We start from the raw sequence: 23,936 nt of genomic DNA on the forward strand, positions 1-23,936 counted from the left end.
CAGAAGAAAGAGGGAAAAACAACAGAGTTCTCAGAAGGCCCCTAAAGGAGTTTGCAAGTTTCCCAGCCAAATTCTGATCAGAAGATGGGGGTTCCATGGGACGTAGCTGTCAGGCCACTTCACCCCTAAGTGCTTTGAGTGTTTACAGGTACAGGCACGCAAAGAGAGACCCCAACTGACTGCAAATGGCTAGTATAGTGCTCGGGTAGAAGGCTGTCAGTTATTATGGGGGTTAGTGCAGTGCTCACCTCAATGTCATTGGGAGACAGAGAGCTGGTACTGAAGACTTCCATGCAAAGTAATACTAAGTACAGGCAGTGGATGACCATCAATGAGCAGAGGGTGGAGGATGTCAGAGACAGAGGAGACAGTATGACTACTGACAAGTGTCCTCTGGTGTTCTCGGAGTAGGTACTTTCCAATCTAGTCCACCAGGTGGTTAATGCTGACAACCACTAAAGTTACTACCCAATGGCTCTGGTTCCCTCTGAAAGGCGGGGGTGGGGGTTGGCAAAGGTTCTTGAAGATAGCTACACGTCTAGCCATTCCAGAACATTGTCTATTGGGTAATGATGTGGGACATACCATCTGAAAGGAGGTGGAGGTCTAGTACCACTTGGAGATGCTGGGGTTGCCTGATGTGGTTGTTCCAGGCCATACGGTCCATGGCCTCCAGAGAGGCAAATCCAAAGATCTAGGAGCTTGGTCCTGACACCTGCCAAGAAGAAGAGGGACACAGGGTGTGTGAAACCTGCCCCCCGAAATTCCCATGGTCTGGGAGGATGCAGAACCTGAGGGTGATGCTCCAGAACCTACAGGGAAAGACATTGCGGCCCTGGAAGACATACCAGAACTGGCCGGTTGGCACTCTAAAGGAGGTCCCTTACAGGCAGAAGTATGCCTAGCGCAGAAAGTGTCCCATTTTTGAGGTTGTATAGTGCCAGTCCAAAACACAGGCAAATAGAGACATGTCTGGTGATCACCCCTTCTACTGGAAGAATGATCTCCTGTATTGCGACCCTAAGGTTCTTACGCCTGGGGCAACCAGTGTGTTGATGGTCCCAGTATTACAGGGCCTTCCTACTGGTACTGGCTCATGATCTACCCCGGCATGAAAACTGGGGCGGACCAAGACCTTTGAAAGACTAGTCACCCACGTCTATTGGCCCCAGATGCATATGGCCATAGATGAATTCTGTAGTTTCTTCCCTACCTGCCAGGCCACTGGGAAGATCGAGGGGAAAACAGAAGGCTTCATTGGTTCCCCTTCCTGTTGTTGACTCAGCCCGGTCTTGGTGGACCATGCTACCAAGCATCTGGAAGTCATTTGTCTGAAAACATTGACCATGCCCACTGTGACCATGGCACTGATGAGATCTTTACCCGAGTGGTTTCCCCAAGGAGGTAGCGTAGGGCTGAGGCATGTCTGCATACAAGAAGTCAATGTGGGACAAATGTGGAGTAACCTACAAGTTCACTACACACAATCATTCCCAAACCAATGGGTTGTTGAATGGTTCAACAAGACCCTGAAAAGCATGACAATGGGCCTATCTGAGACTTGAGAAGGAAGTGGGACATCATCTTGTTGTCTGTTGTTTCTTCACAAGGAGGTGACTCAGAAGGGAGTTTGGTTGAGCTCCTTTGAGCTTCTGCATAGTCATCCTGTCAGAGGGCCTCTCAGCCTCATAAAGAAGGGGTGGGAGCAAGCTCCCAAGAAACCCCCTCAGGATGTAGTCAGCTACATGTTGGCCCTAAGACCCAAGAAGAAGAAGTTCAGGAAGACTGCCACTGAGAACTTAGCCACCAAATAGGTCATGAAACTCTGGTATGGCCAGAAGGCCACTTTGGTCAAGTTTCAACCTGGTCAGAAAGTGTGGATGATGGAAACAGTGGAGCCCTGGCCTTGCAGAACTTGTGGGCTGGGGCATATAATGTAAAGGAGTGAAGGGTGACGTCACCTGACTGATGGACCTTTAAGGGCCATGCACGGTAACTGCCTCAAGCCACACTTTTAAAGATCCAAGGTCCCTATGCTCTTGGTGACAGATGGGGGTGAGGAGGAAGAAAATGAACCTCCCCTGGGTCTTCTCCCCTCAAAAGAGCAGGTTGGATCAGTAGAGGGCGTGAACCTCTCCCCCTCTCTGACTCTCTACCAAGACAGAGACTGCCATAAACTGTTGAAGCGGTTCTCCTCCCTGTTCTCACTTACCCCTGGTGTACCCACAGTACTGACACAGCAGAAGGTATGCCTGTGAAGAGTAAGATCTACAGGATGTCGGACAAAGTAAATGCAAGCCTCAAGGAAGAGGTGTTCAAGATTCTATAACTAGTGGTAATTGAGCACTCCAACAAACCTTGGTTTAGCTCAGTAGTACTGGTTCCCAAGGCTGCCCCACTGGATACTAGACCGGAACTCTAGTTCTGGATGGATTATAGAGGGCTCAATTCAGCCACTAAGACTGATGCATACCCCCATGCCTGAGCTCATGGGCCTATTGATCGTCTGGGAGATGCCAAGTTTCTGAGTACCATTGATTTGATGTCAGGGTAGTCACAGACTGCTATAACAGAGGAGGCCAAGTGGAGGTCTGCATTCTCCACCCCCTAAGGGCCACTTCTTCTTCAGAGTGGTGCCCTCTGGGTTAAAGATAGCACCTGCCATCTTCCAGAGATTGGTCAACCTGGTCCTAGCGGGTTTAGAGGTCTTCAGTGCCGGCTACTAAGACAGCATCGAGGTCTTCATCTCTATGTGAGGGTCTTCCTGTACCTCACAGGCCATTACAAGAGATTTGTCAAGGCTATGGCACCATTATTGCCCCCTTGACTGAGACGACTTTTAAAAAGCAGCCCAAGAAGGTAATCTGGACAGAGATGTACCACAAAGTGTTCAACACCTTGAAGGAGGCCATGTGCACCGCACCAGTACTTAAGGTGCCCAGCTTCTCTAAACACTACCTCTTAGTCCAAACATGTCTCAGAGCATGGCATAGGGCCTACGCTCTCACAACTAAATGAAGAGGACCCAAGACCAACCAGTAACCTTCATCAGTGGGAGGCTACTATCTAGGTAACAGAGGTAGAGTGCCTTATAAAGAGATATTTTGCAGTAGTCTGGGCATTGAAGAAGTTGAGACCACGCTTTTCTAGGATTCAATTCTAGGTCCAGACAGACCACTGAGCCCTCCAGAGACTCATGAAAATGAGGAATACAAATTTCTAACTGTTGAGGTGGTCCATCTCCCTACAGAGAATGGGCTTCACGGTGGAACACCATGCTGGGACAGACCACTCCAATACTGTTGGTTTTTTCAGGTTCTTCCACCTTAGTGATGAGAACTGCTATGAGGGTGTGAGGAAAGAGAGAAAGAGAGAAAAAGAGAAAGAGACACACAAATCAGACTCAACATCCTAGGGTGGTAGTCCCCCAAAATTTCACTTTCACCCCTCCTGTAGTGCTCCGTTTGTTTTTGTTGACTTTAGGACTCTGCATCCTTTACCACTGCTAAACAGTGCTAAAGAGCTTGTGCTCTCTCCTTTAAACATGGTAGAATTGGCTTACATCCAATTGGCACATTTAATTTCTATGTAAGTCCATAGTAAAATTATACTACCTACAAGTATCCAGGCCCTATAAGTTAAATGATACTAGTGGCTCTGCACCACTTATTGTGTCACCTGCTAAAGTAGTCTTTTTAAACATGTCTTAGGTCTCCCATTGCAGCCTATATGCAGTTATAAACTGCCAATTCGACTAGGCATCAGAACTTCTTTGCCAAGCATAACACTCCTTTTTTAATACATATAGGTCACCCCTAGAGTAGGCCTTTAAACAGCACCTACGGTAAGGAGCAATGTATTTAAAAAGTTGAAAAATGCACTTTTAAGTTTACTATATCCTGGTGTTTAAAACTCACAAATTTGCTATCCCACAGGATAACATAGAGTTACCGTATTAGATTTACATTAGATAACTGATAATTTTTGTTTGGGAGCAGGTGGACATATGTTTGGTGTCTAGAGAATTGTAGTCAGATTTTAAGTCCTAATTCTGCGCTAAACAGATGACCATCCACGGGGCTCTACCTGCTCCTCGAGGCCTCCTCTGCCGTTAACTGGATTCTCCGCACCAAACTTTGAGAAAGTAACTTTTTCATCTGGACTAACATGGTCTCTGTATCTGGCCAGTGCTCCATCACGGTCAGCCTGAACTGGCAACTTTCACTCAGTCTCGCACGACTAGGTTAACGTAAGTGGCGCTTTGTGCTTTTACAAGCTGTACTTACCCCAAACCTTTGAAATTCCATATTTCAGGATCTATTGATTTGATCTTTTTTGCTTAATTTGACTCTATTTTTCTAAATTGCTGTGAGATTTTTCTTGTGCTGTGTTTTCACTTTATTACTGTTTGTGGTTCATAAATAATTTATACATTGCCTTTAAGTTTAGAGTGCTTTTGTGTCAAGTTGCCAGACGGTTAAGCACAAGTGACTTTTTGTGGTTTACCCTGAGGATTGTGGCTGGTGCTCGACTACGGTTCCACCCCACTCAACCAACAACCCAGTTTCTCACAACAGTGCAGAAAGATCTGCACATTGACCCCCTTAATGAAAATTGCTACCAGGGACCTCACTCTTGTCTAGCGCACGAATACACCTCTTATCTTAATCAAGGGTGGGCAGTAAAGTAGTGGATGCAATGAAGATCTCTTTAGTTTCCTTTTTGAAAGCTTAAGGAAAGTGCAACCTCTCTTTGTAGATACACTTTTAACCTGAACAGTGATATACACTTTAAAGGTGTCATGTGTCTCCTAAAGAAGATCCCAGTCAGGAGGCAAGGCTGCAGGCTGCAAATGGCAAAAACACGTTCTTGAAAATTTGGGTAGTTCTTTAATGTAGGGGGTAGTCAATGTTAAAAGAAAGGCACCAAAAGGGCCTTGAAATGAAGTTCGGCATTAAGATCTTCCAGAAGAAAGAATTCAGAGCAAACCTGCAAAAGACAAGAGAGCCAAAAATCAGGCTTACAAAGGAAATGGAGTAGATGAAGAACATGGCGATAAAGTAGGGAACATATACATTGCAAAGCGTACTTCAAATCACAATCTCCTTACAAATGATCTATGCAGGAAATAATATCACAGGAGAAGAGGCAAGCACAATTTTGGATTGGGGGCTTCAACCATCTAACACTGTAGAAGAGGACTGTCTTGGATAAGCATCAACATAAGGTTAGCTATACCCAATTATCTAGGAGAAGTATGTTTTACCAAACTGCCAGAAAACTGTGTTTGACATGCCTTTCAGCTCTGCACTCTGATAACCCGCCCCCTAAGCAGGTGTTACGCAGAGCGGGGGTACAACACATTGGGAGGCCACAACTGCAGACACCAATGCTGGCCAGGCGAGTGAGGTGAAATCTTTCACAATACCATGGAGCAAGAATCAAAGGCACTCTATATTTTCCTTGAATGGCATGTGAGGGACATATAACTGTCAGTAAGTTCTGTTCTGAGATGCAATAAGCATAGAAGAAAGTGTAAATGGATTATGTGATGTGCACTGAGCTGATGCACTAATGACCTAATCAGGGCTTGGGTGACTAATGGAATAGGAAGCTGCAGAGTTCAGGGCTTGGTATTTTTCTAATGTTGGAACAGTAGCAGATTCTGTGGCCAGTTTTTTCTTAAGTTTAAGTACGTCTTACCAAGCAAAACCAGAATAGGGAAGGGCTAAATTAACATTCTGGGTTGTTCCTTAAAATCACAGCAGAGACATTTCTGCTCCTCTGCTGCCATGGATAGGCCACATTTCTTTATCACACTTTCAAGCACAACATGTCACTCAAATGTCATTTGGTGTAGATTCCTACGTAGATAGTGCTAACATTATCTAGCATGAGAAAATTATGATTGTCATCTTCATCCTAAGAGTCGCTGTCATTGCTGGTTTCCAGGCTTATAGCACCCTCTTCTGGTCTATCCTCCATGTCCTCAACTTCATACTTACCTTCCACTTTGGCCATACCTTCTAGCGTCAGTGGAAATGGCACTTGCAGTGGCAGAAGCACTGGTAGAGATTAGAAGGCTGCCATTGAAATGAAATCGGATCCTTCAGTCTCTTGCAAATATTCTTCATATTTTATTAAAATTACTTAGAAAATAAAATATGAATAAAAAAAGAAAAATCAACCAGAACCTTTGCAAAGCGACAGTTTTGATGAACGTATAGCTATGGCACAGTGGAGATTAGAATAATATTCATAACTATTATAATGTCTAACATTTTAGTAGAAGTTGGCTTCATAATGTTGTTGCAGCTCTTTCGGATCATATTATGGGAACACTTTTAACTGTTGCAGAGTATACGCCATCTGGAATTGTTCTTTTGCTGAAATATTTCCCCGAAGATCATCTTCCTCATCATGTTCCAAAATAGGGTGGAAAGTCAGTCCATCACCTTCAGAGAAGAGGGGAGCTGCATAAAGTTCAGTGGCACCTTCAATAAAAACACTCATCGACAATGAGAATCACACATCGACAGTGAGAATGATGGTCATCGTTGAGGGCATTACCAGCAACAACAGGATGGTGAGCACCATCAACAAGGACATGACCATCAAAGAAGAGCAGAAGACTGCTACCAATGAGGTGACAGTCAGTGAGGCTATCCATGACGAGGAAGTGGCTGTTGACAGAAAAATAGGCCCACTGAATTAGAAGCAGATGACTTGCCCATCTTTGCTGTTGACAAGGCTTTGGACTTGACAGATTCTACTTTTTGATGCCTTATTTATTAGATAAAAGAAGTAAATGTACTTGGTGCATCAGTGAAAATTAAATACTTTTGAAGATACATGCTGAACGGCTTTGTAGAGATATGTCTTCTGTCTCTGAAAGAAGTTGACATTTTGGCTGAAAATTCTCCTGGTCCAAAAGACAAAACACCCAAAAGTAACCCACAGAAACTCACATGCTGAAGTTGGGCCTTGGAGGTTTTCCAGGAGAAAAGAAAACGTGAAATCCTGATTTTCATTGGCATATATAGTAGATAGTTGACAGCTCAGTCATTCAGGCACTCCCCTCCATGCTCAAAGCACAGTAGAAAATCAAATTACGGAGGCTTTTGGTGGGAATGAGGGTGCTTTGCTTAGTACATTTCCCTGATTGACTAACGTTTGGGTGTGTGTCACAAAGATGATAGTGGAACTAAAGAAACACTCTTTTGGTGATTGTGGCCATTTTAATTGGGTTTCCTGCTGATTTATATCACTTGGGACTCCGAGCCTGATGATGGGGGCTAATTGAAGCAGGTAATTCTGTGAAAGAGTAAAAGATGGAGAAATGTGTGATCTTCTTAGGTGTGGCTCCAGGCTGGGTTGGAGGGCAAAGAAGAATTGACATAAATGTGTAAATCACACGTAGAAAATGTGTGTGTGGCACCCATACACACACATGGAAAGGATGCAAAATGCTGTGTAACTCAGCAGCAAGAGGGTCTTCCATTCATTGGGAATGCTGGCTTGTTGGTTTCCCAAACCATAAAATGCCTTTTTTTATGTCTATCTTGTCAGGAAAAGTAATGCGTAGTTGGAGGATTAGGCAAGGGTCTGCTAGTTCAGTTAGAAGAATAACAATTACTAAACATAACAAGCATTTGAAATGCAGTGGGTCTCGCGTTTATTCACATTAAATCTATTAGCGTTGTAAACTCCTAATCAGACTTTTCTTGCCACATAAACTGAAAAGTAAAACAGTTTCACAGAAGCGAGCCGACGGCCACCATGAGTGCAAAGCAAACACACAAAAGGAAACAGAAGTCTGCTCAACTATGGCGGAGGAGCGTCGCCCGCCCTGCCAGCAGCAGGAGCTGCAAAATGAAAAATTAAAACGATAATAAACAAACAGTGTTTATTATTGTTTTTATTTTTCAGGGCGCTTGGCCATGGGTGATGACAGGGACGGAGGGGGGAGAGCACAGCACTCCCCTCAGTGTTAATGTATGTTTAGCTGGGCATCTCGGGACGGCCAAACACACATGCACACTGGGCCCTGTCGAACTCGGCACTGTGTTGCCGGGTTGAAGAAAGCAGGCAGAGGCTCCCACTCTGCCTTGGAGCGCCAAGACAGGGCACTCCGGCCAATCCCAACACTGCTCTCATGCGAGAGCAGCATCAGGATTGGTCGCTAAGGGCAGGCTGGGAGCCTGTGCCTGCAGCGAGTGGAGCGGGAGCCAGAAGAGCAGCAAGGCGGAGGAGAGTTTATTTTTTTAATATTCCTTTACGTGGTTGTGCCCCTGCCCGCTGCTTTGCCCCTACAGGAGGCCCCCCCCCCCGGCTGGTATATATTGTTAAAATACATCATATGACAAGCAGATTGCATGAGAGTGACTTAAGCGGCAGAGGAAAGAGAGAGCAGTGAAGATTGGTATGATTAATAAATGAGAGGAACATAATATTTTGTAAAATAATTAACATTTTTTGAGCTTTCAAAACAGAGATGAGAGATAGTGTGGGTGTGCTTTGTCAGTGTGTGCATGCATAAATTCCATGTGAAACCCGACAGACAACTCACCATACCCAACTGAAAGCACCTGTATCCAACAATTCATCTGAATATACATTTATTAGTGGGGGGCGTAACCCCCCAAATACCCCCCTGAAACTACACCCCTGAGTGGGAGTGAGGATGAGTAACTGAAACAATAAAAGTTTGAGTGAGTGAGGTACCGGGCAATTTAGAACTGCAGAGAGACAGGATATGACTAGGTAAACACAGCTGCATTTTCCCCAAACACCCTTCATGAAGCAGAAGCAGGTCCAGAACATGCAGGACACATTTTTAGTGTTCTACCAAAAAAAAGGCAAAGAGTGAAACAAAGCAGCATCTTCTAAAATATCAAAGGGAAGTTCAAAGGGGCCGGTCCACCTAAAACTGATAACATGCCGGTGTACATGGACAAAGAACAGGGAAATACTCAATAAAAATCCTGAAATGCTGGACTTGTTACAGGGTACAAAATATTATTTTATGAAAATGAAAGCGTGTCTTTGCCTTGGCACAGAAGTGTTTAACATAATAATGGATGCAGGAAAATGAAGCGCTTGGTGTTCCTGCCACTTGAGAATGCTACAGTCATGTCTATGCCTGGGTCTGGGTGGGACTAATGAACAGGGCAGGCCCATGCATTGTAAATACCACTAGGACCATCATGGACAGAGTGGAAGAGTCCTGGTCCTCCAAAACATGTACTGGTGGGCCCACTGACCCCCCCCCCCCCCCGGCACAATGTAACCACTGGGTTAAGGAGAGGGCACTGTATGGCCATAAAGATAGGGTGGTGGGTAGTTATAAAGTAAGGTTTCAGTTTAAGGTGTAGGTTAGCATAGGGTCAGTACACTTACTCCTGAATCTATTTTACTCAATGTAGTGGTAATCTCAGAAATGGTAATCCCTGCAGTGGTAACCCCTCCAGTGGTAATCTCAGAGATAGTAATTCCAGTGGTGGTAATCTCAGCAGTGGTAATCCCTGCAGTGATAATTTCAACAGTGGTAATCTCATAAAATGTAATCCCTGCACTGGTAATCTCAGAGGTAGTAATCACAGTAGTGGTAACCATTGCAAGGGTAATCTCAGAGGTAGTAATCACAGTAGTGGTAATCTCAGAGTTAGTAATCAAGGAAGTGGTAATCCCTGAAGTGGTACTCTCAAAGGTAGTAATCACAGTAGTGGCAATTCAGCAGTGATAACTCCTGCAGTGGTAATCCCTGCAATGGTAATCTCCGAGGTAGTAATCACAATAGAGGTAACCCCTGCAGGGATTACCACTGCTGAGATTATCTCAGAGGTAGTAATCATAGCTGAAGTAATCTCAGCAGTGGTAATCCCTGCAGTGATACTCTCAGAGGTAGTAATCACAATAGTGGTATATCAGCAGCGGTAATCTTTGCACTGGTAATCTCAGAGGTAGTAATCACAGTACTGGTAATCTCAGGAGTGGTAATCCCTGAAGTGGTAATTTCAGAGGGGCTCATTTCAATGTAGTAGATTCTATGTAGCAGTATATGGACTCCATTGTATTTTAGGTGGTGACATACAACCCTTCGTGCTGGGTCCTCGGTCTGATATGTTCATTGCATTTGCGTGTGAATAACACTCAAACAATTTGGGTTTATAATGCGCTTCCCTCAAGAACATGTTTTAAACCACTCCCTCCTCAGCAAGAAAAAGGACCTCTAAATGGTGTAAAACACAACGCCTTCCTGAGGGGCACCATCCTCATCTAAAAGGTAAACATCTTTTGTTTAGTTTTCACTCAGGAGACTAGGGCCTTATAAAACAATGGAACTCGGATAGAATCTATTTCATAAGCATTTGGAATGCAATGGGTCTCACGTTTACACAAGTTAAAGCTATTCGTGTTGTAAACTCCTAACTGAACTTTTCTTGCCATATAAGACTAAAAAGTAAAACAGTTTCACATAAGCGAGCCGACGGCCACCATGAGCACAAAAGTGCAATTATCCATGTAACAGGATCGATGTCATGCAAGGCATTAGACTTCTGCCTGGCGAGATAGCGCTGCCTATGAAATAAAGAAAAAAAATAGCACAGAAACCATATGGAAAATATGAAGCCTCATATGTTTTCAGTCTTTGCCGGTCCGCTCGAGACAGGTTAAATATTGGAAGAGGCATGAACTATGCGATTTCTGGCATGCAGACTTGGATCGCCTTTGGGTTGCTGGGTATTTGGATGCCCTGGGGACAATTCAGAGAAATCCTGGACGTGCAGGACAAAGTCACAAGAGCTGTGTCAATTCGGTGGGTGATACGGGGAAGAGAGATTAACACCCTCCACTGACCCATCACCTTCCTTGGCAGAGAGGAGGTCGGGGAGAGGCGAACTCTCCTCTTCCATGCCCTCATCTGTCACGCGAAGCATGCTGACCTCAGACCTCTTAAAATGAGGCTTCAGTCTGTTGTGGCGGAGAACCCTTAGGGGGTTTCCGGGGGTCTTGAGGTCACCAGGTAAGTGGCCTCCCCCTTTCGCTCCTTGACTTCGAATGGGCACGTCCAGTGGTCGTGGAAAGCTCTAGGCTCTACTGGCTCCATCACCCATACTTAGTCTCCAGGTCAGAATTCTACCAGGGTGGCCTTCTGGTCATACCATTCCTTCATCACCTTTTGACTGGCCTCGAGGTTGCTCTTGGCCGGTTTCCAGAAACACTGCGTCTAGTTGCGGAGGGCCAGCATGTAACTGACCACATCCTGAGGAGGATTCCTTGGAGCTTTCTCCCACCCACCCCTTGACTATGCTTAGTGGTCCACTGACAGGGTATCCATAGAGAAGTTCACAGGGGCTGAAACCCACCCCTTTCTGGTGCACCTCCATACAAGCAAAGAGAAGGCAAGGCAAGAGGACATCACACTTACGCCTCATGGCCTCAGGCAGGCCAGTGATGACACCTTTCAGGGTCTTGTTGAATCTTTCAACAAGCGCATTGGTTTGAGGATGGTAAGGGGTGGTAAACCGGCAGGTTATCCCACACTCATCCCACATGGACTTCATGAACGCTGACATGAAGTTTGTGCCTCTGTCAGACACAACCTCCTTTGGGAACCCCACACGGGTAAATATCTCCATTAGAGCTCTGGTCACCACCGGTGCAGTCACTGTCCTTAGAGAGATTGCTTCTGGATAGCGGGTGGCATGGTCCACCAAAACCAGGATAAACCTGTTGCCTAGGGCAGTTTTTGGGTCCAAGGGACCAATGACTTTGATGCCCACCTTTTCAAAGGGGGGTGGTGACGACGGGGTGTTGGATCAGGGGGTCATGAGCCTTTTCCCGGTCTTCCCACTAGCCTGGCAGGTTGGGCAGGACCTACAGAAAGCATCTGAGACTACCCGCATTCGTGGCCAATAAAAGCGGGTGACAAGCCTGGCAAAGGTTTTGTCGTGCCCCAAATGTCCTGCCAGGGGGATGTCGTGAGCCAAGCCCAGTAGGAAGCCCCGGTAACATTGGGGGACCACCAGCACATGTGCTGCCCCAGCGGCTGGTACCATTGGCTCACTGTAGAGGAGATCATACTCCCAATATATGTGGGGATCGGCAGAGGCTTCACCTGCTGCTTGGGCTGAGGCCTGTTACCTCAGACCCTCAAGAGTTTGTCACTCTTTCTGCGCTTGGCAGAATTCCTCCCTGGTTGGCCCACCCTCTACTCACCAGCCAGCAACCTCAGGCAGGTTACCCAGGGCAGCAATGTCTTCCCCAGTTGGCTCAGCGGACTCCTCTTCTGGAGCCCGTCAACCACCACGGGAACTTCTGGGGCCGGTTTTCCGCGCCCCTTGCCCTCCCTCTGTGCAGCTGTCTGGGCCGTTGTTTCTGGCTCCAGACACCCTCGTCTCCCTTCCCGGGCAGCCATGGACCACGTGGTCATGCAGACCCATTCAGGCAAACCTAACATCTCCAGGTGGGATCTGAGCTCCACCTCTTTCCAGGTAGTATGCTCAAGGTCATTGCCTGACAGACAATCTACTAGCATGGCAGGACTCACAGCTACTTTTAGATTACCAGAGACCCCCCTCCTCCCCCCTCTCACACTCAAAGGGAACGAGAGCCACTGGTAGGTGATTCTCACGATTGTCAGCGACTATTGTATTGTATTGTATTGAATTATTTATACAGCGCATTCCGGCGGGAGCATCGAAGCGCTATGCAAACCTTAGATGCAGAAAAGGTGAATACAGAAAGAAACTGCTAATTAGTTTGCGAAGAGCCAGGTTTTCAGGCACTTCCTGAAGGCCAAATGATTCCATATTTGTCGCAACGGAAGCGGCAAGCCATTCCAGAGTCTGGATGCTTGCACCGAAAAAGCGCGATCTCCCCATCTCGCTTTTTTGCAGCGTGGGACCTTGATCATAAATCTAGAAGCTGATCTCAGAGGTCTCGAAGGATGATAAAACGATTTTTTTTTTAAATAGTCACATCCTAATGACTGAAGTGCTTTATGCGAAAGGTACAATGTCTTAAACATAATTCTCTTCCTGACTGGGAGCCAATGGAGGGATGCCACACACCTTGAAGCAGAGGCAAAATGGGGCTTATTTAAAGTTAGGCGGGCCGCCGCATTCTGGATAGACTGTAGTTTATCGAGAGAGGACTTATTAGCATTAAGCAGTAAAGAATTACAGTAATCTAGTCTAGAGGTGACCAACGCCAAAACCACCGGGCGTCTAAGTTCTTCCTCCAGGAGGTGAAGAAATTTCTTGAGAGTTTTTAGTGTCCAAAAACAAACCTTAACCAGCTGATTGATCTGTGGTTTAAAAGACAGTAAATCGTCAAACATAATATCCAAATTTTTGGTGGCTGATGCCGGTGAAGGGCAGCCCCCGCACACGGGTGGCCACCAGTTATTATCCCATGGGGACTCTTTACCCCCCCAAGTACATGATCACTGTTTTGTCCCCATTAAGTTTCAACCAGTTGCAGGTCATCCATTTATTAATAGCTGTCATACAGCAGTGAAAAATTTCCTTTGAGTCCTTCATATTATGTGAGGTAGGCACAATCAGCTGAGTATCATCTGCATACGAGACGATCTGAGCCCCAAATGAGCGCACCAGATTAGCTAATGGCGACATATAAAGATTAAAAAGTGTCGGACTAAGGGAGGAGCCCTGCGGGACGCCGCAGGGTAGTTGGAAAGGAGAGGCCTTATAATCCCCGCATGCTACCGCTGTGATTCGGTCCGACAAAAAAGAACTAAGGATCTGCAAGGCCTTCCCTCTTACTCCAACTTGGGCAAGCCTGTTACATAGAATAGAGTGAGAAATGGTGTCAAAAGCTGCTGAAAGATCTAGTAAAACCAAAAACGACCCCTCACCCCCGTCACCTCTTCTCCGGATCATATCTGAGGTGGAAATCAGTGCCGTTTCCGTGCTATGATCTCCCCGAAAACCATGCTGTGAGGGGTCTAATCCCCCATTCTCCTGTAGAAAAGCAGACAGCTCCTGATTAAGATTTTTTCAAATATTTTAGAAATCCCTGGTAGTAGTGAAAAAGGGCAGAGACTGGACAGATCTGTCACATCTTTCCCTGCTTTTTTAATGAGTGGGAAGACGGTGGCCTGCTTCCAGATAGCCGGAAAGATTCCTTCCTGGAGAATCTCGGCATACTCCGGTTCCAAAGCCTCGGCCATAATCTGGGGGGCTAGCTTAAGTACCCGAGGAGGACAAAGATCTGTAGGTGCCCCTGATTTAAGGGTCAGAAGAGAATCTCTAATTACATTTACGGAGAGCGGCTGAAAAATATCTAAAGTGTTCAGAGGTTTAACCGTACATATGGAACCTATGTTCACATCCTCTGTCCCAACCGGGAGTGAGGGACTACAATTATTTAGCAGATTAATGATTTTATGATGGAAGAAGTTAGCCACTGACTGACAGAATTGCTGTGAGTTCTCCAAGGGGGTAGCTGCTATAGGTGGAGTGGTTAAAGTGTGCACTGTCTTAAAAAGTTCCCTCGGGGCATTCAAGGCCCCCCTAATCTTTTTGGAAAAATAAGTCATTTTAGCTAGCTTTTGTAGGAAAGTACCATCTTACCTGGCATGTTACCCCCATTTTTCACTGTATATATGTTGTTTTAGTTGTATGTGTCACTGGGACCCTGCCAGCCAGGGCCCCAGTGCTCATAAGTGTGCCTGAATGTGTTACCTGTGTTATGACTAACTGTCTCACTGAGGCTCTGCTATCCAGAACCTCAGTGGTTATGCTCTCTCATTTCTTTCAAATTGTCACTAACAGGCTAGTGACCAATTTTACCAATTTACATTGGCATACTGGAACACCCTTATAATTCCCTAGTATATGGTACTGAGGTACCCAGGGTATTGGGGTTCCAGGACATCCCTATGGGCTGCAGCATTTCTTTTGCCACCCATAGGGAGCTCTGACAATTCTTACACAGGCCTGCCACTGCAGCCTGAGTGAAATAACGTCCACGTTATTTCACAGCCAATTTACACTGCACTTAAGTAACTTATAAGTCACCTATATGTCTAACCTTTACCTGGTAAAGGTTGGGTGCTAAGTTACTTAGTGTGTGGGCACCCTGGCACTAGCCAAGGTGCACCCACATTGTTCAGGGCCAATTCCCTGGACTTTGTGAGTGCGGGGACACCATTACACGCGTGCACTACATATAGGTCACTACCTATATGTAGCTTCACAATGGTAACTCCGAATATGGCCATGTAACATGTCTATGATCATGGAATTGCCCTCTCTATGCCATCCTGGCATAGTTGGCACAATCCCATGATCCCACAGGTCTGTAGCTCAGACCTGGGTACTGCCAAACTGCCTTTTCCGGGGTTTCACTGCAGCTGCTGCTGCTGCCAACCCCTCAGACAGGTTTCTGCCCTCCTGGGGTCCAGCCAGGCTTGGCCCAGGAAGGCAGAACAAAGGACTTCCTCAGAGAGAGGGTGTTACACCCTCTCCCTTTGGAAAATGGTGTTAGGGCTGGGGAGGAGTAGCCTCCCCCAGCCTCTGGAAATGCTTTCATGGGCACAGATGGTGCCCATTTCTGCATAAGCCAGTCTACACCGGTTCAGGGACCCCTCAGCCCTGCTCTGGCGCGAAACTGGACAAAGGAAAGGGGAGTGACCACTCCCCTGACCTGCACCTCCCCTGGGAGGTGCCCAGAGCTCCTCCAGTGTGCTCCAGACCTCTGCCATCTTGGAAACAGAGGTGCTGCTGGCACACTGGACTGCTCTGAGTGGCCAGGGCCAGCAGGTGACGTCAGAGACTCCTTCTGATAGGCTCCTCCAGGTGTTGCTAGCCTATCTTCTCTCCTAAGTAGCCAAACCCTCTTTTCTGGCTATTTAGGGTCTCTGTCTTTGGGAATTCCTCAGATAACGAATGCAAGAGCTCATCCGAGTTCCTCTGCATCTCTCTCTTCACCTTCTGCCAAGGAATCGACTGCTGACCGCGCTGGAAGCCTGCAAAACTGCAACAAAGTAGCAAAGACGACTACTGCAACTCTGTAACGCTGATCCTGCCGCCTTCTCGACTGCTTTCCTGGTGGTGCATGCTGTGGGGGTAGTCTGCCTCCTCTCTGCACTAGAAGCTCCGAAGAAATCTCCCGTGGGTCGACGGAATCGTCCCCCTGCAACCGCAGGCACCAAAGAACTGCATCACCAGTACCCTGGGTCTCCTCTCAGCACGACGAGCGAGGTCCCTTGAATCCAGCAACTCTGTCCAAGTGACTCTCACAGTCCTGTGACTCTTCAGTCCAAGTTTGGTGGAGGTAAGTCCTTGCCTCCCCACGCCAGACTGCATTGCTGGGAACCGCGACTTTTGCAGCTACTCCGGCCTCCGTGCACTTCCGTGCACTTACGGCGGAAATCCTTTGTGCACAGTCCAGCCTGGGACCACGGCACTCTAACCTGCAGTTGTCCTCCGGCGGCGTGGGACTCCTTTGTGCAACTTCGGGTGAGCACCGTTTCACTCCACTTCGTAGTGCCTGTTCCGGCACTTCTGCGGGCGCTGCCTGCTTCTGAGAGGGCTTCTTGTCTTGCTCGACGCCCCCTCTGTCCCCAGACGCAATTGGCGACATCCTGGTCCCTCCTGGGCCACAGCAGCATCCAAAAACCCTAACCGCACGACTTGCAGCTAGCAAGGCTTGTTTGCGGTCTTTCTTCAGGACAACACTTCTGCACGACTCTCCACGGCGTGAGGGATCCGTCCTCCAAAGGGGAAGTTCCTAGCCCTTGTCGTTCCTGCAGAACCTTCAGCTTCTACTGTCCAGTAGCAGCTTCTTTGCATCCACAGCTGGCATTTCCTGGGCATCTGCCCATCTCCGACTTGCTTGTGACTTTTGGACTTGGTCCCCTTGTTCCACAGATACCCTCGACTGGAAATCCATCATTGTTGCATTGCTGGTTTGTGTCTTTCCTGCAGAATTCCCCTATCACAACTTCTATGTCCTTTGGGGAACTTTAGTGCACTTTGCACTCACTTTCCAGGGTCTTGGGGCGGGCTATTTTTCTAACCCTAACTGCTTTCTTACAGTCCCAGCGACCCTCTACAAGGTCACATAGGTTCGGGGTCCATTCGTGGTTCGCATTCCACTTTTGGAGTATATGGTTTGTGTTGCCCCTATCCCTATGTGTCCCCATTGCATCCTATTGTAACTATACATTGTTTGCACTGTTTTCTAATACTATTACTGCATATTTTGGTATTGTGTACATATATCTTGTGTATATTTGCTATCCTCATACTGAGGGTACTTACTGAGATACTTTTGGCATATTGTCATAAAAATAAAGTACCTTTATTTTTAGTATATCTGTGTATTGTGTTTTCTTATGATATTGTGCATATGACACTAGTAGTACTGTAGGAGCTTCACTCGTCTCCTAGTTCAGCCTAAGCTGCTCCTACATTGGTGGCAGCGGTGGGATAAGTGCTCTGTAACTACTTACCACTTTTGTCATTGTACTTTTCATAAGAGAAAAATATACAAAACAAGTTCAGTGTATGTACACCTAACCAAAAAGTTTTGCATTTCTTTTCTCACTTCTTGTCTAAAGTGCTGAAAAGTACCTCTAACTTTCTAAAAAGTTCTTAAAAAGTTTAAAAAGTTTTTCTGTCTTTCTAAAAGTTCTGCAAAACGTTTTCAATGTAGGAGGCTGGACTGGCTTGTAGTGAGTACCAAGGGGTACTTACACCTTGCACCAGGCCCAGGTATCCCTTATTAGTGTATAGGGTGTCTAGCAGCTTAGGCTGATAGATAATGGTAGCTTAGCAGAGCAGCTTAGGCTGAACTAGGAGATGAGTGAAGCTCCTACAGCACTACTAGTGTCATATGCACAATATCATAAGAAAACACAATACACAGATATACTAAAAATAAAGGTACTTTATTTTTATGACAATATGCCAAAAGTATCTCAGTGAGTACCCTCAGTATGAGGATAGCAAATATACACAAGATATATGTACACAATACCAAAATATGCAGTAATAGTATTAGAAAACAGTGCAAACAATGTATAGTTACAATAGGATGCAATGGGGACACATAGGGATAGGGGCAACACAAACCATATACTCCAAAAGTGGAATGCGAACCACGAATGGACCCCAAACCTATGTGACCTTGTAGAGGGTCGCTGGGACTGTAAGAAAACAGTTCGGGTTAGAAAAATAGCCCACCCCAAGACCCTGAAAAGTGAGTGCAAAGTGCACTAAAGTTCCCCAAAGGACATAGAAGTCGTGATAGGGGAATTCTGCAGGAAAGACACAAACCAGCAATGCAACAACGATGGATTTCCAGTCGAGGGTACCTGTGGAACAAGGAGACCAAGTCCAAAAGTCACAAGCAAGTAGGAGATGGGCAGATGCCCAGGAAATGCCAGCTGTGGATGCAAAGAAGCTGCTACTGGACCGTAGAAGCTGAAGGTTCTGCAGGAACGACAAGGGCTAGGAACTTCCCCTTTGGAGGACGGATCCCTCACGCCGTGGAGAGTCGTGAAGAAGTGTTTTCCTGAAGAAAGACCGCAAACAAGCCTTACTAGCTGCAAGTCGTGCGGTTAGGGTTTTTGGATGCTGCTGTGGCCCAGGAGGGACCAGGATGTCGGCAATTGCGTCTGGGGACAGAAGGGGCGTAGAGCAAGACAAGGAGCCCTCTCAGAAGCAGGCAGCGCCCGCAGAAGTGCCAGAACAGGCACTACGAAGTGGAGTGAAACAGTGCTCACCCGAAGTTGCACAAAGGAGTCCCACGCCGCCGGAGGACAACTGCAGGTTAGAGTGCCGTGGACCCAGGCTGGACTGTGCACAAAGGATTTCCGCCGTAAGTGCACGGAGGCCGGAGTAGCTGCAAAAGTCGCGGTTCCCAGCAATGCAGTCTGGCGTGGGGAGGCAAGGACTTACCGCCACCAAACTTGGACTGAAGAGTCACTGGACTGTGGGAGTCACTTGGACAGAGTTGCTGGATTCAAGGGACCTCGCTCGTCGTGCTGAGAGGAGACCCAGGGTACTGGTGATGCAGTTCTTTGGTGCCTGCGGTTGCAGGGGGACGATTCCGTCGACCCACGGGAGATTTCTTCGGAGCTTCTAGTGCAGAGAGGAGGCAGACTACCCCCACAGCATGCACCACCAGGAAAGCAGTCGAGAAGGCGGCAGGATCAGCGTTACAGAGTTGCAGTAGTCGTCTTTGCTACTTTGTTGCAGTTTTGCAGGCTTCCAGCGCGGTCAGCAGTCGATTCCTTGGCAGAAGGTGAAGAGAGAGATGCAGAGGAACTCGGATGAGCTCTTGCATTCGTTATCTGAGGAATTCCCAAAGACAGAGACCCTAAATAGCCAGAAAAGAGGGTTTGGCTACTTAGGAGAGAAGATAGGCTAGCAACACCTGGAGGAGCCTATCAGAAGGAGTCTCTGACGTCACCTGCTGGCCCTGGCCACTCAGAGCAGTCCAGTGTGCCAGCAGCACCTCTGTTTCCAAGATGGCAGAGGTCTGGAGCACACTGGAGGAGCTCTGGGCACCTCCCAGGGGAGGTGCAGGTCAGGGGAGTGGTCACTCCCCTTTCCTTTGTCCAGTTGCGCGTCAGAGCAGGGCTGAGGGGTCCCTGAACCGGTGTAGACTGGCTTATGCAGAAATGGGCACCATCTGTGCCCATGAAAGCATTTCCAGAGGCTGGGGGAGGCTACTCCTCCCCAGCCCTAACACCATTTTTCAAAGGGAGAGGGTGTAACACCCTCTCTCTGAGGAAGTCCTTTGTTCTGCCTTCCTGGGCCAAGCCTGGCTGGACCCCAGGAGGGCAGAAACCTGTCTGAGGGGTTGGCAGCAGCAGCAGCTGCAGTGAAACCCCGGAAAAGGCAGTTTGGCAGTACCCAGGTCTGAGCTACAGACCTGTGGGATCATGGGATTGTGCCAACTATGCCAGGATGGCATAGAGGGGGCAATTCCATGATCATAGACATTTTACATGGCCATATTCGGAGTTACCATTGTGAAGCTACATATAGGTAGTGACCTATATGTAGTGCACGCGTGTAATGGTGTCCCCGCACTCACAAAGTCCAGGGAATTGGCCCTGAACAATGTGGGTGCACCTTGGCTAGTGCCAGGGTGCCCACACACTAAGTAACTTAGCACCCAACCTTTACCAGGTAAAGGTTAGACATATAGGTGACTTATAAGTTACTTAAGTGCAGTGTAAAATGGCTGTTAAATAACGTGGACGTTATTTCACTCAGGCTGCAGTGGCAGGCCTGTGTAAGAATTGTCAGAGCTCCCTATGGGTGGCAAAAGAAATGCTGCAGCCCATAGGGATCTCCTGGAACCCCAATACCTTGGGTACCTCAGTACCACATACTAGGGAATTATAAGGGTGTTCCAGTATACCAATGTAAATTGGTAAAATTGGTCACTAGCCTGTTAGTGACAATTTGAAAGAAATGAGAGAGCATAACCACTGAGGTTCTGGATAGCAGAGCCTCAGTGAGACAGTTAGTCATAACACAGGTAACACATTCAGGCACACTTATGAGCACTGGGGTCCTGGCTGGCAGGGTCCCAGTGACACATACAACTAAAACAACATATATACAGTGAAAAATGGGGGTAACATGCCAGGCAAGATGGTACTTTCCTACACAACCCCCCCCCAAAACGAAGGACAATAAGACTAGTCATTACCTGATGGGTCTTCATTGTCTAAGTGGAAATATCTGGAGAGTCCATCTGCATTGGAGTGGCTACTCCCAGGTCTATGTTCCACTGTATAGTCCATTCCCTGTAGGGATATGGACCACCTCAACAATTTAGGATTTTCACCTTTCATTTGTTTTAGCCAAAGTAGAGGTTTGTGGTCTGTCTGAACAATGAAGTGAGTGCTAAACAGGTATGGCCTCAACTTCTTCAGTGCCCAGACCACAGCAAAGGCCTCCCTCTCTATGGCAGACCAACGCTTTTCTCTACGGGTCAACCTCCTACTAATAAAAGCAACAGGTTGATCCTGGCCCTCAGAATTAAGTTGTGATAGGACTGCCCCTACTCCCAATTCAGATGCATCAGTTTGGACATAGAATTTTTTAGAGTAACAAGGGCTTTTCAGGACAGGTGCAGAGCACATGGCCTGCTTCAGCTCCTCAAAAGCTTTCTGACAGTTTGCTGTCCATAATACCTTCTTAGGCATTTTCTTTGAAGTGAGGTCATTAAGAGGGGCTGCAATGGAGCCATAGTTCTTTATGAACCTCCTATAATACCCAGTGAGGCCTGAAAAGGCTCTCACCTGAGTCTGAGTAGTAGGGGGAACCCAATCTATAATAGTTTGGATTTTCCCCTGAAGTGGTGCAATCTGTTGCCCACCAACAAGGTGTCCCAGATAAACCACCTTCCCCTGCCCTATCTGGCACTTTGAAGCCTTGATAGTGAGGCCTGCCTTTTGCAGGGCCTCAAAAACTTTCCATAGGTGGACCAGGTGATCATCCCAGCTGGAGCTAAAAACAGCTATATCATCTAGATATGCTGCACTAAAAGCTTCCAGCCCTTGCAAGACTGTGTTCACCAACCTCTGAAAAGTGGCAGGTGCATTTATCAATCCAAAAGGCATTACTGTCAATTGGTAATGGCCTCCAATGGTTGAAAATGCAGTTTTTGATTTTGCATCTTCTGATAATTTGATCTGCCAATACCCTGCAGTCAAGTTAAAAGTGCTTAGATACTTGACAGATGCCAGTGTATCTATGAGCTCATCTGTCCTGGGTATAGGGTGAGCATCAGTTTTGGTTACTTGGTTGAGACCTCTATAGTCTACACAAAACCGCATTTCCTTCTTTCCATCCTTGGAATGAGGTTTTGGTACAAGTACCACAGGAGAGGCCCATGGACTTTCAGAGTGCTCAACCACTCCCAGTTCTAACATTTTCTGCACTTCTTGTTTTATGCAGTCTCTGACATGGTCAGGCTGCCTATAGATCTTACTTTTGACAGGCAAGCTGACTCCAGTATCTATAGTGTGCTCACACCAAGAAGTGGTGCCTGGCACAGTAGAGAAGAGTTCAGAAAACTGACCCAGGAGATTTATGAAGTGGTCTTTCTGCTCAGCAGTAAGACAATCTGCCAGTACAACCCCTTCCACCAGAGCATCTTGTTCTGTGGAAGAGAAGAGATCAGGGAGAGGATCACTCTCTTCTTCCTGTCCCTCATCTGTTGCCATGAGCAGGGTGAGATCAGCCCTGTCATAGTAGGGTTTCAGGCGATTGACATGGAGCAACCTAAGGGGACTCCTGGCAGTGCCTAAGTCAACTAAGTAGGTGACTTCACCTTTTTTCTCAACAATTGTGTGGGGTCCACTCCATTTATCTTGGAGTGCTCTTGGGGCCACAGGCTCCAAGACCCACACTTTCTGCCCTGGTTGGTACTGAACCAAAACAGCCTTCTGGTCATGCCATTGCTTTTGGAGCTCTTGGCTGGCCTGAAGGTTTTTACTGGCCTTTTTCATGTACTCAGCCATCCTTGATCTGAGGCCAAGTACATAGTCCACTATGTCTTGCTTTGGAGCTTTTAAAGGTTGTTCCCAACCCTCCTTAACAAGTGTTAGAGGACCTCTTACAGGGTGTCCAAAGAGGAGTTCAAAGGGGCTGAAGCCCACTCCTTTGTGGGGTACCTCCCTGTAAGCAAAAAGGAGGCATGGTAAAAGGATATCCCATCTCCTGCGGAGTTTTTCAGGGAGTCCCATAATCATGCCTTTGAGAGTTTTATTAAATCTCTCCACCAGTCCATTTGTTTGTGGATGATAGGGTGTAGTGAACTTGTATGTCACACCACACTCCTTCCACATGGCCTTTAAGTAAGCAGACATGAAATTGCTTCCCCTGTATGATACCACCTCTTTTGGGAAGCCCACCCTGGAAAATATTCCCAGGAGGGCCTTTGCCACTGCAGGTGCTGTAGTGGTCCTTAGAGGAATTGCTTCAGGATATCTGGTGGCATGGTCTACTACCACCAAGATAAACCTATTGCCTGAAGCAGTAGGAGGGTCAAGGGGGCCAACTATGTCAACCCCTACCCTTTCAAAGGGAACCCCAACCACAGGCAGTGGAATAAGGGGTGCCTTTGGAGTGCCACCTGTCTTGCCACTGGCTTGACAGGTTTCACAGGACTTACAAAATTATTTTGTGTCCTCTGACATTCTAGGCCAATGAAACAAGGGAACAAGCCTGTCCCAAGTTTTCATTTGCCCCAAATGTCCAGCTAAGGGAATGTCGTGGGCTAGAGTTAGGAGGAACTTTCTGTACTCCTGAGGAATCACTAATCTCCTGGCAGTTCCAGGTTTAGGATCCCTTGCTTCAGTGTACAAGAGGTTGTCCTCCCAGTAAACTCTGTGAGAGTCACTGACATCCCCATTTGCTTGTTTGACAGCTTGCTGTCTTAGACCCTCTAGTGTGGGACAGGTTTGCTGTGCCACACTCAGCTCCTCCCTGGCAGGCCCCCTTCACCCAAAAGCTCAGCAGTGTCTGCTTCCAGCTCCTCTGGTGTAGGTTCTGCACAGGGTGGAAATTCTTCTTCCTCAGAAGAAGAATCCACTGTAGAGGGAGGGATAGTAGGTAGTGCTTTACTTCTACTAACCCTAGCTTTAGGGAGCACTTGGTCCATTGTTCCAGGATCCAAATCACCCTGTCCTTTAGGCTTTTGGGCCTGAGCCCTGGTTAAAGCGAAAAATATGCCCTGGGATGCCCAGCATTGCTGCATGGGCCTCCAACTCCACATCTGACCAAGCTGATGTCTCTAAATCATTTCCAAGTAGACAGTCTACAGGTAAATCTGAGGCAACCACAACTTTCTTTGGACCAGTAACCCCCCCCCCCCCCAGTTGAGATTTACAACAGCCATGGGGTGGCTAAGTGTGTTGTTGTGAGCATCGGTTA

The 23,936-nt window shown here is 47.1% G+C and overlaps 1 protein-coding gene across 2 annotated transcripts in view; it reads right to left on the reverse strand.

The window, feature by feature from the left end:
* The window catches only part of CEP15 (centrosomal protein 15), an 86,069-nt gene that overhangs the window by 6,307 nt on the left and 55,826 nt on the right, over window positions 1-23,936 (reverse strand). The window contains exon 5 of one of the 2 annotated variants that reach the window (XM_069206536.1): window positions 4,860-4,989. The exons of the other annotated variant lie outside the window; for it this stretch is intronic. Within the exon in view, the coding sequence (XP_069062637.1) occupies window positions 4,912-4,989 (78 nt within the window). The 3' untranslated portion in view covers window positions 4,860-4,911. Of the gene's footprint in view, window positions 1-4,859; window positions 4,990-23,936 lie in introns of those variants that run through there. 2 annotated transcript variants of the gene reach the window in all.

This window comes from Pleurodeles waltl, chromosome 9 (assembly GCF_031143425.1).
Source record: "Pleurodeles waltl isolate 20211129_DDA chromosome 9, aPleWal1.hap1.20221129, whole genome shotgun sequence".
NCBI classification, from domain to species: domain Eukaryota; kingdom Metazoa; phylum Chordata; class Amphibia; order Caudata; family Salamandridae; genus Pleurodeles; species Pleurodeles waltl.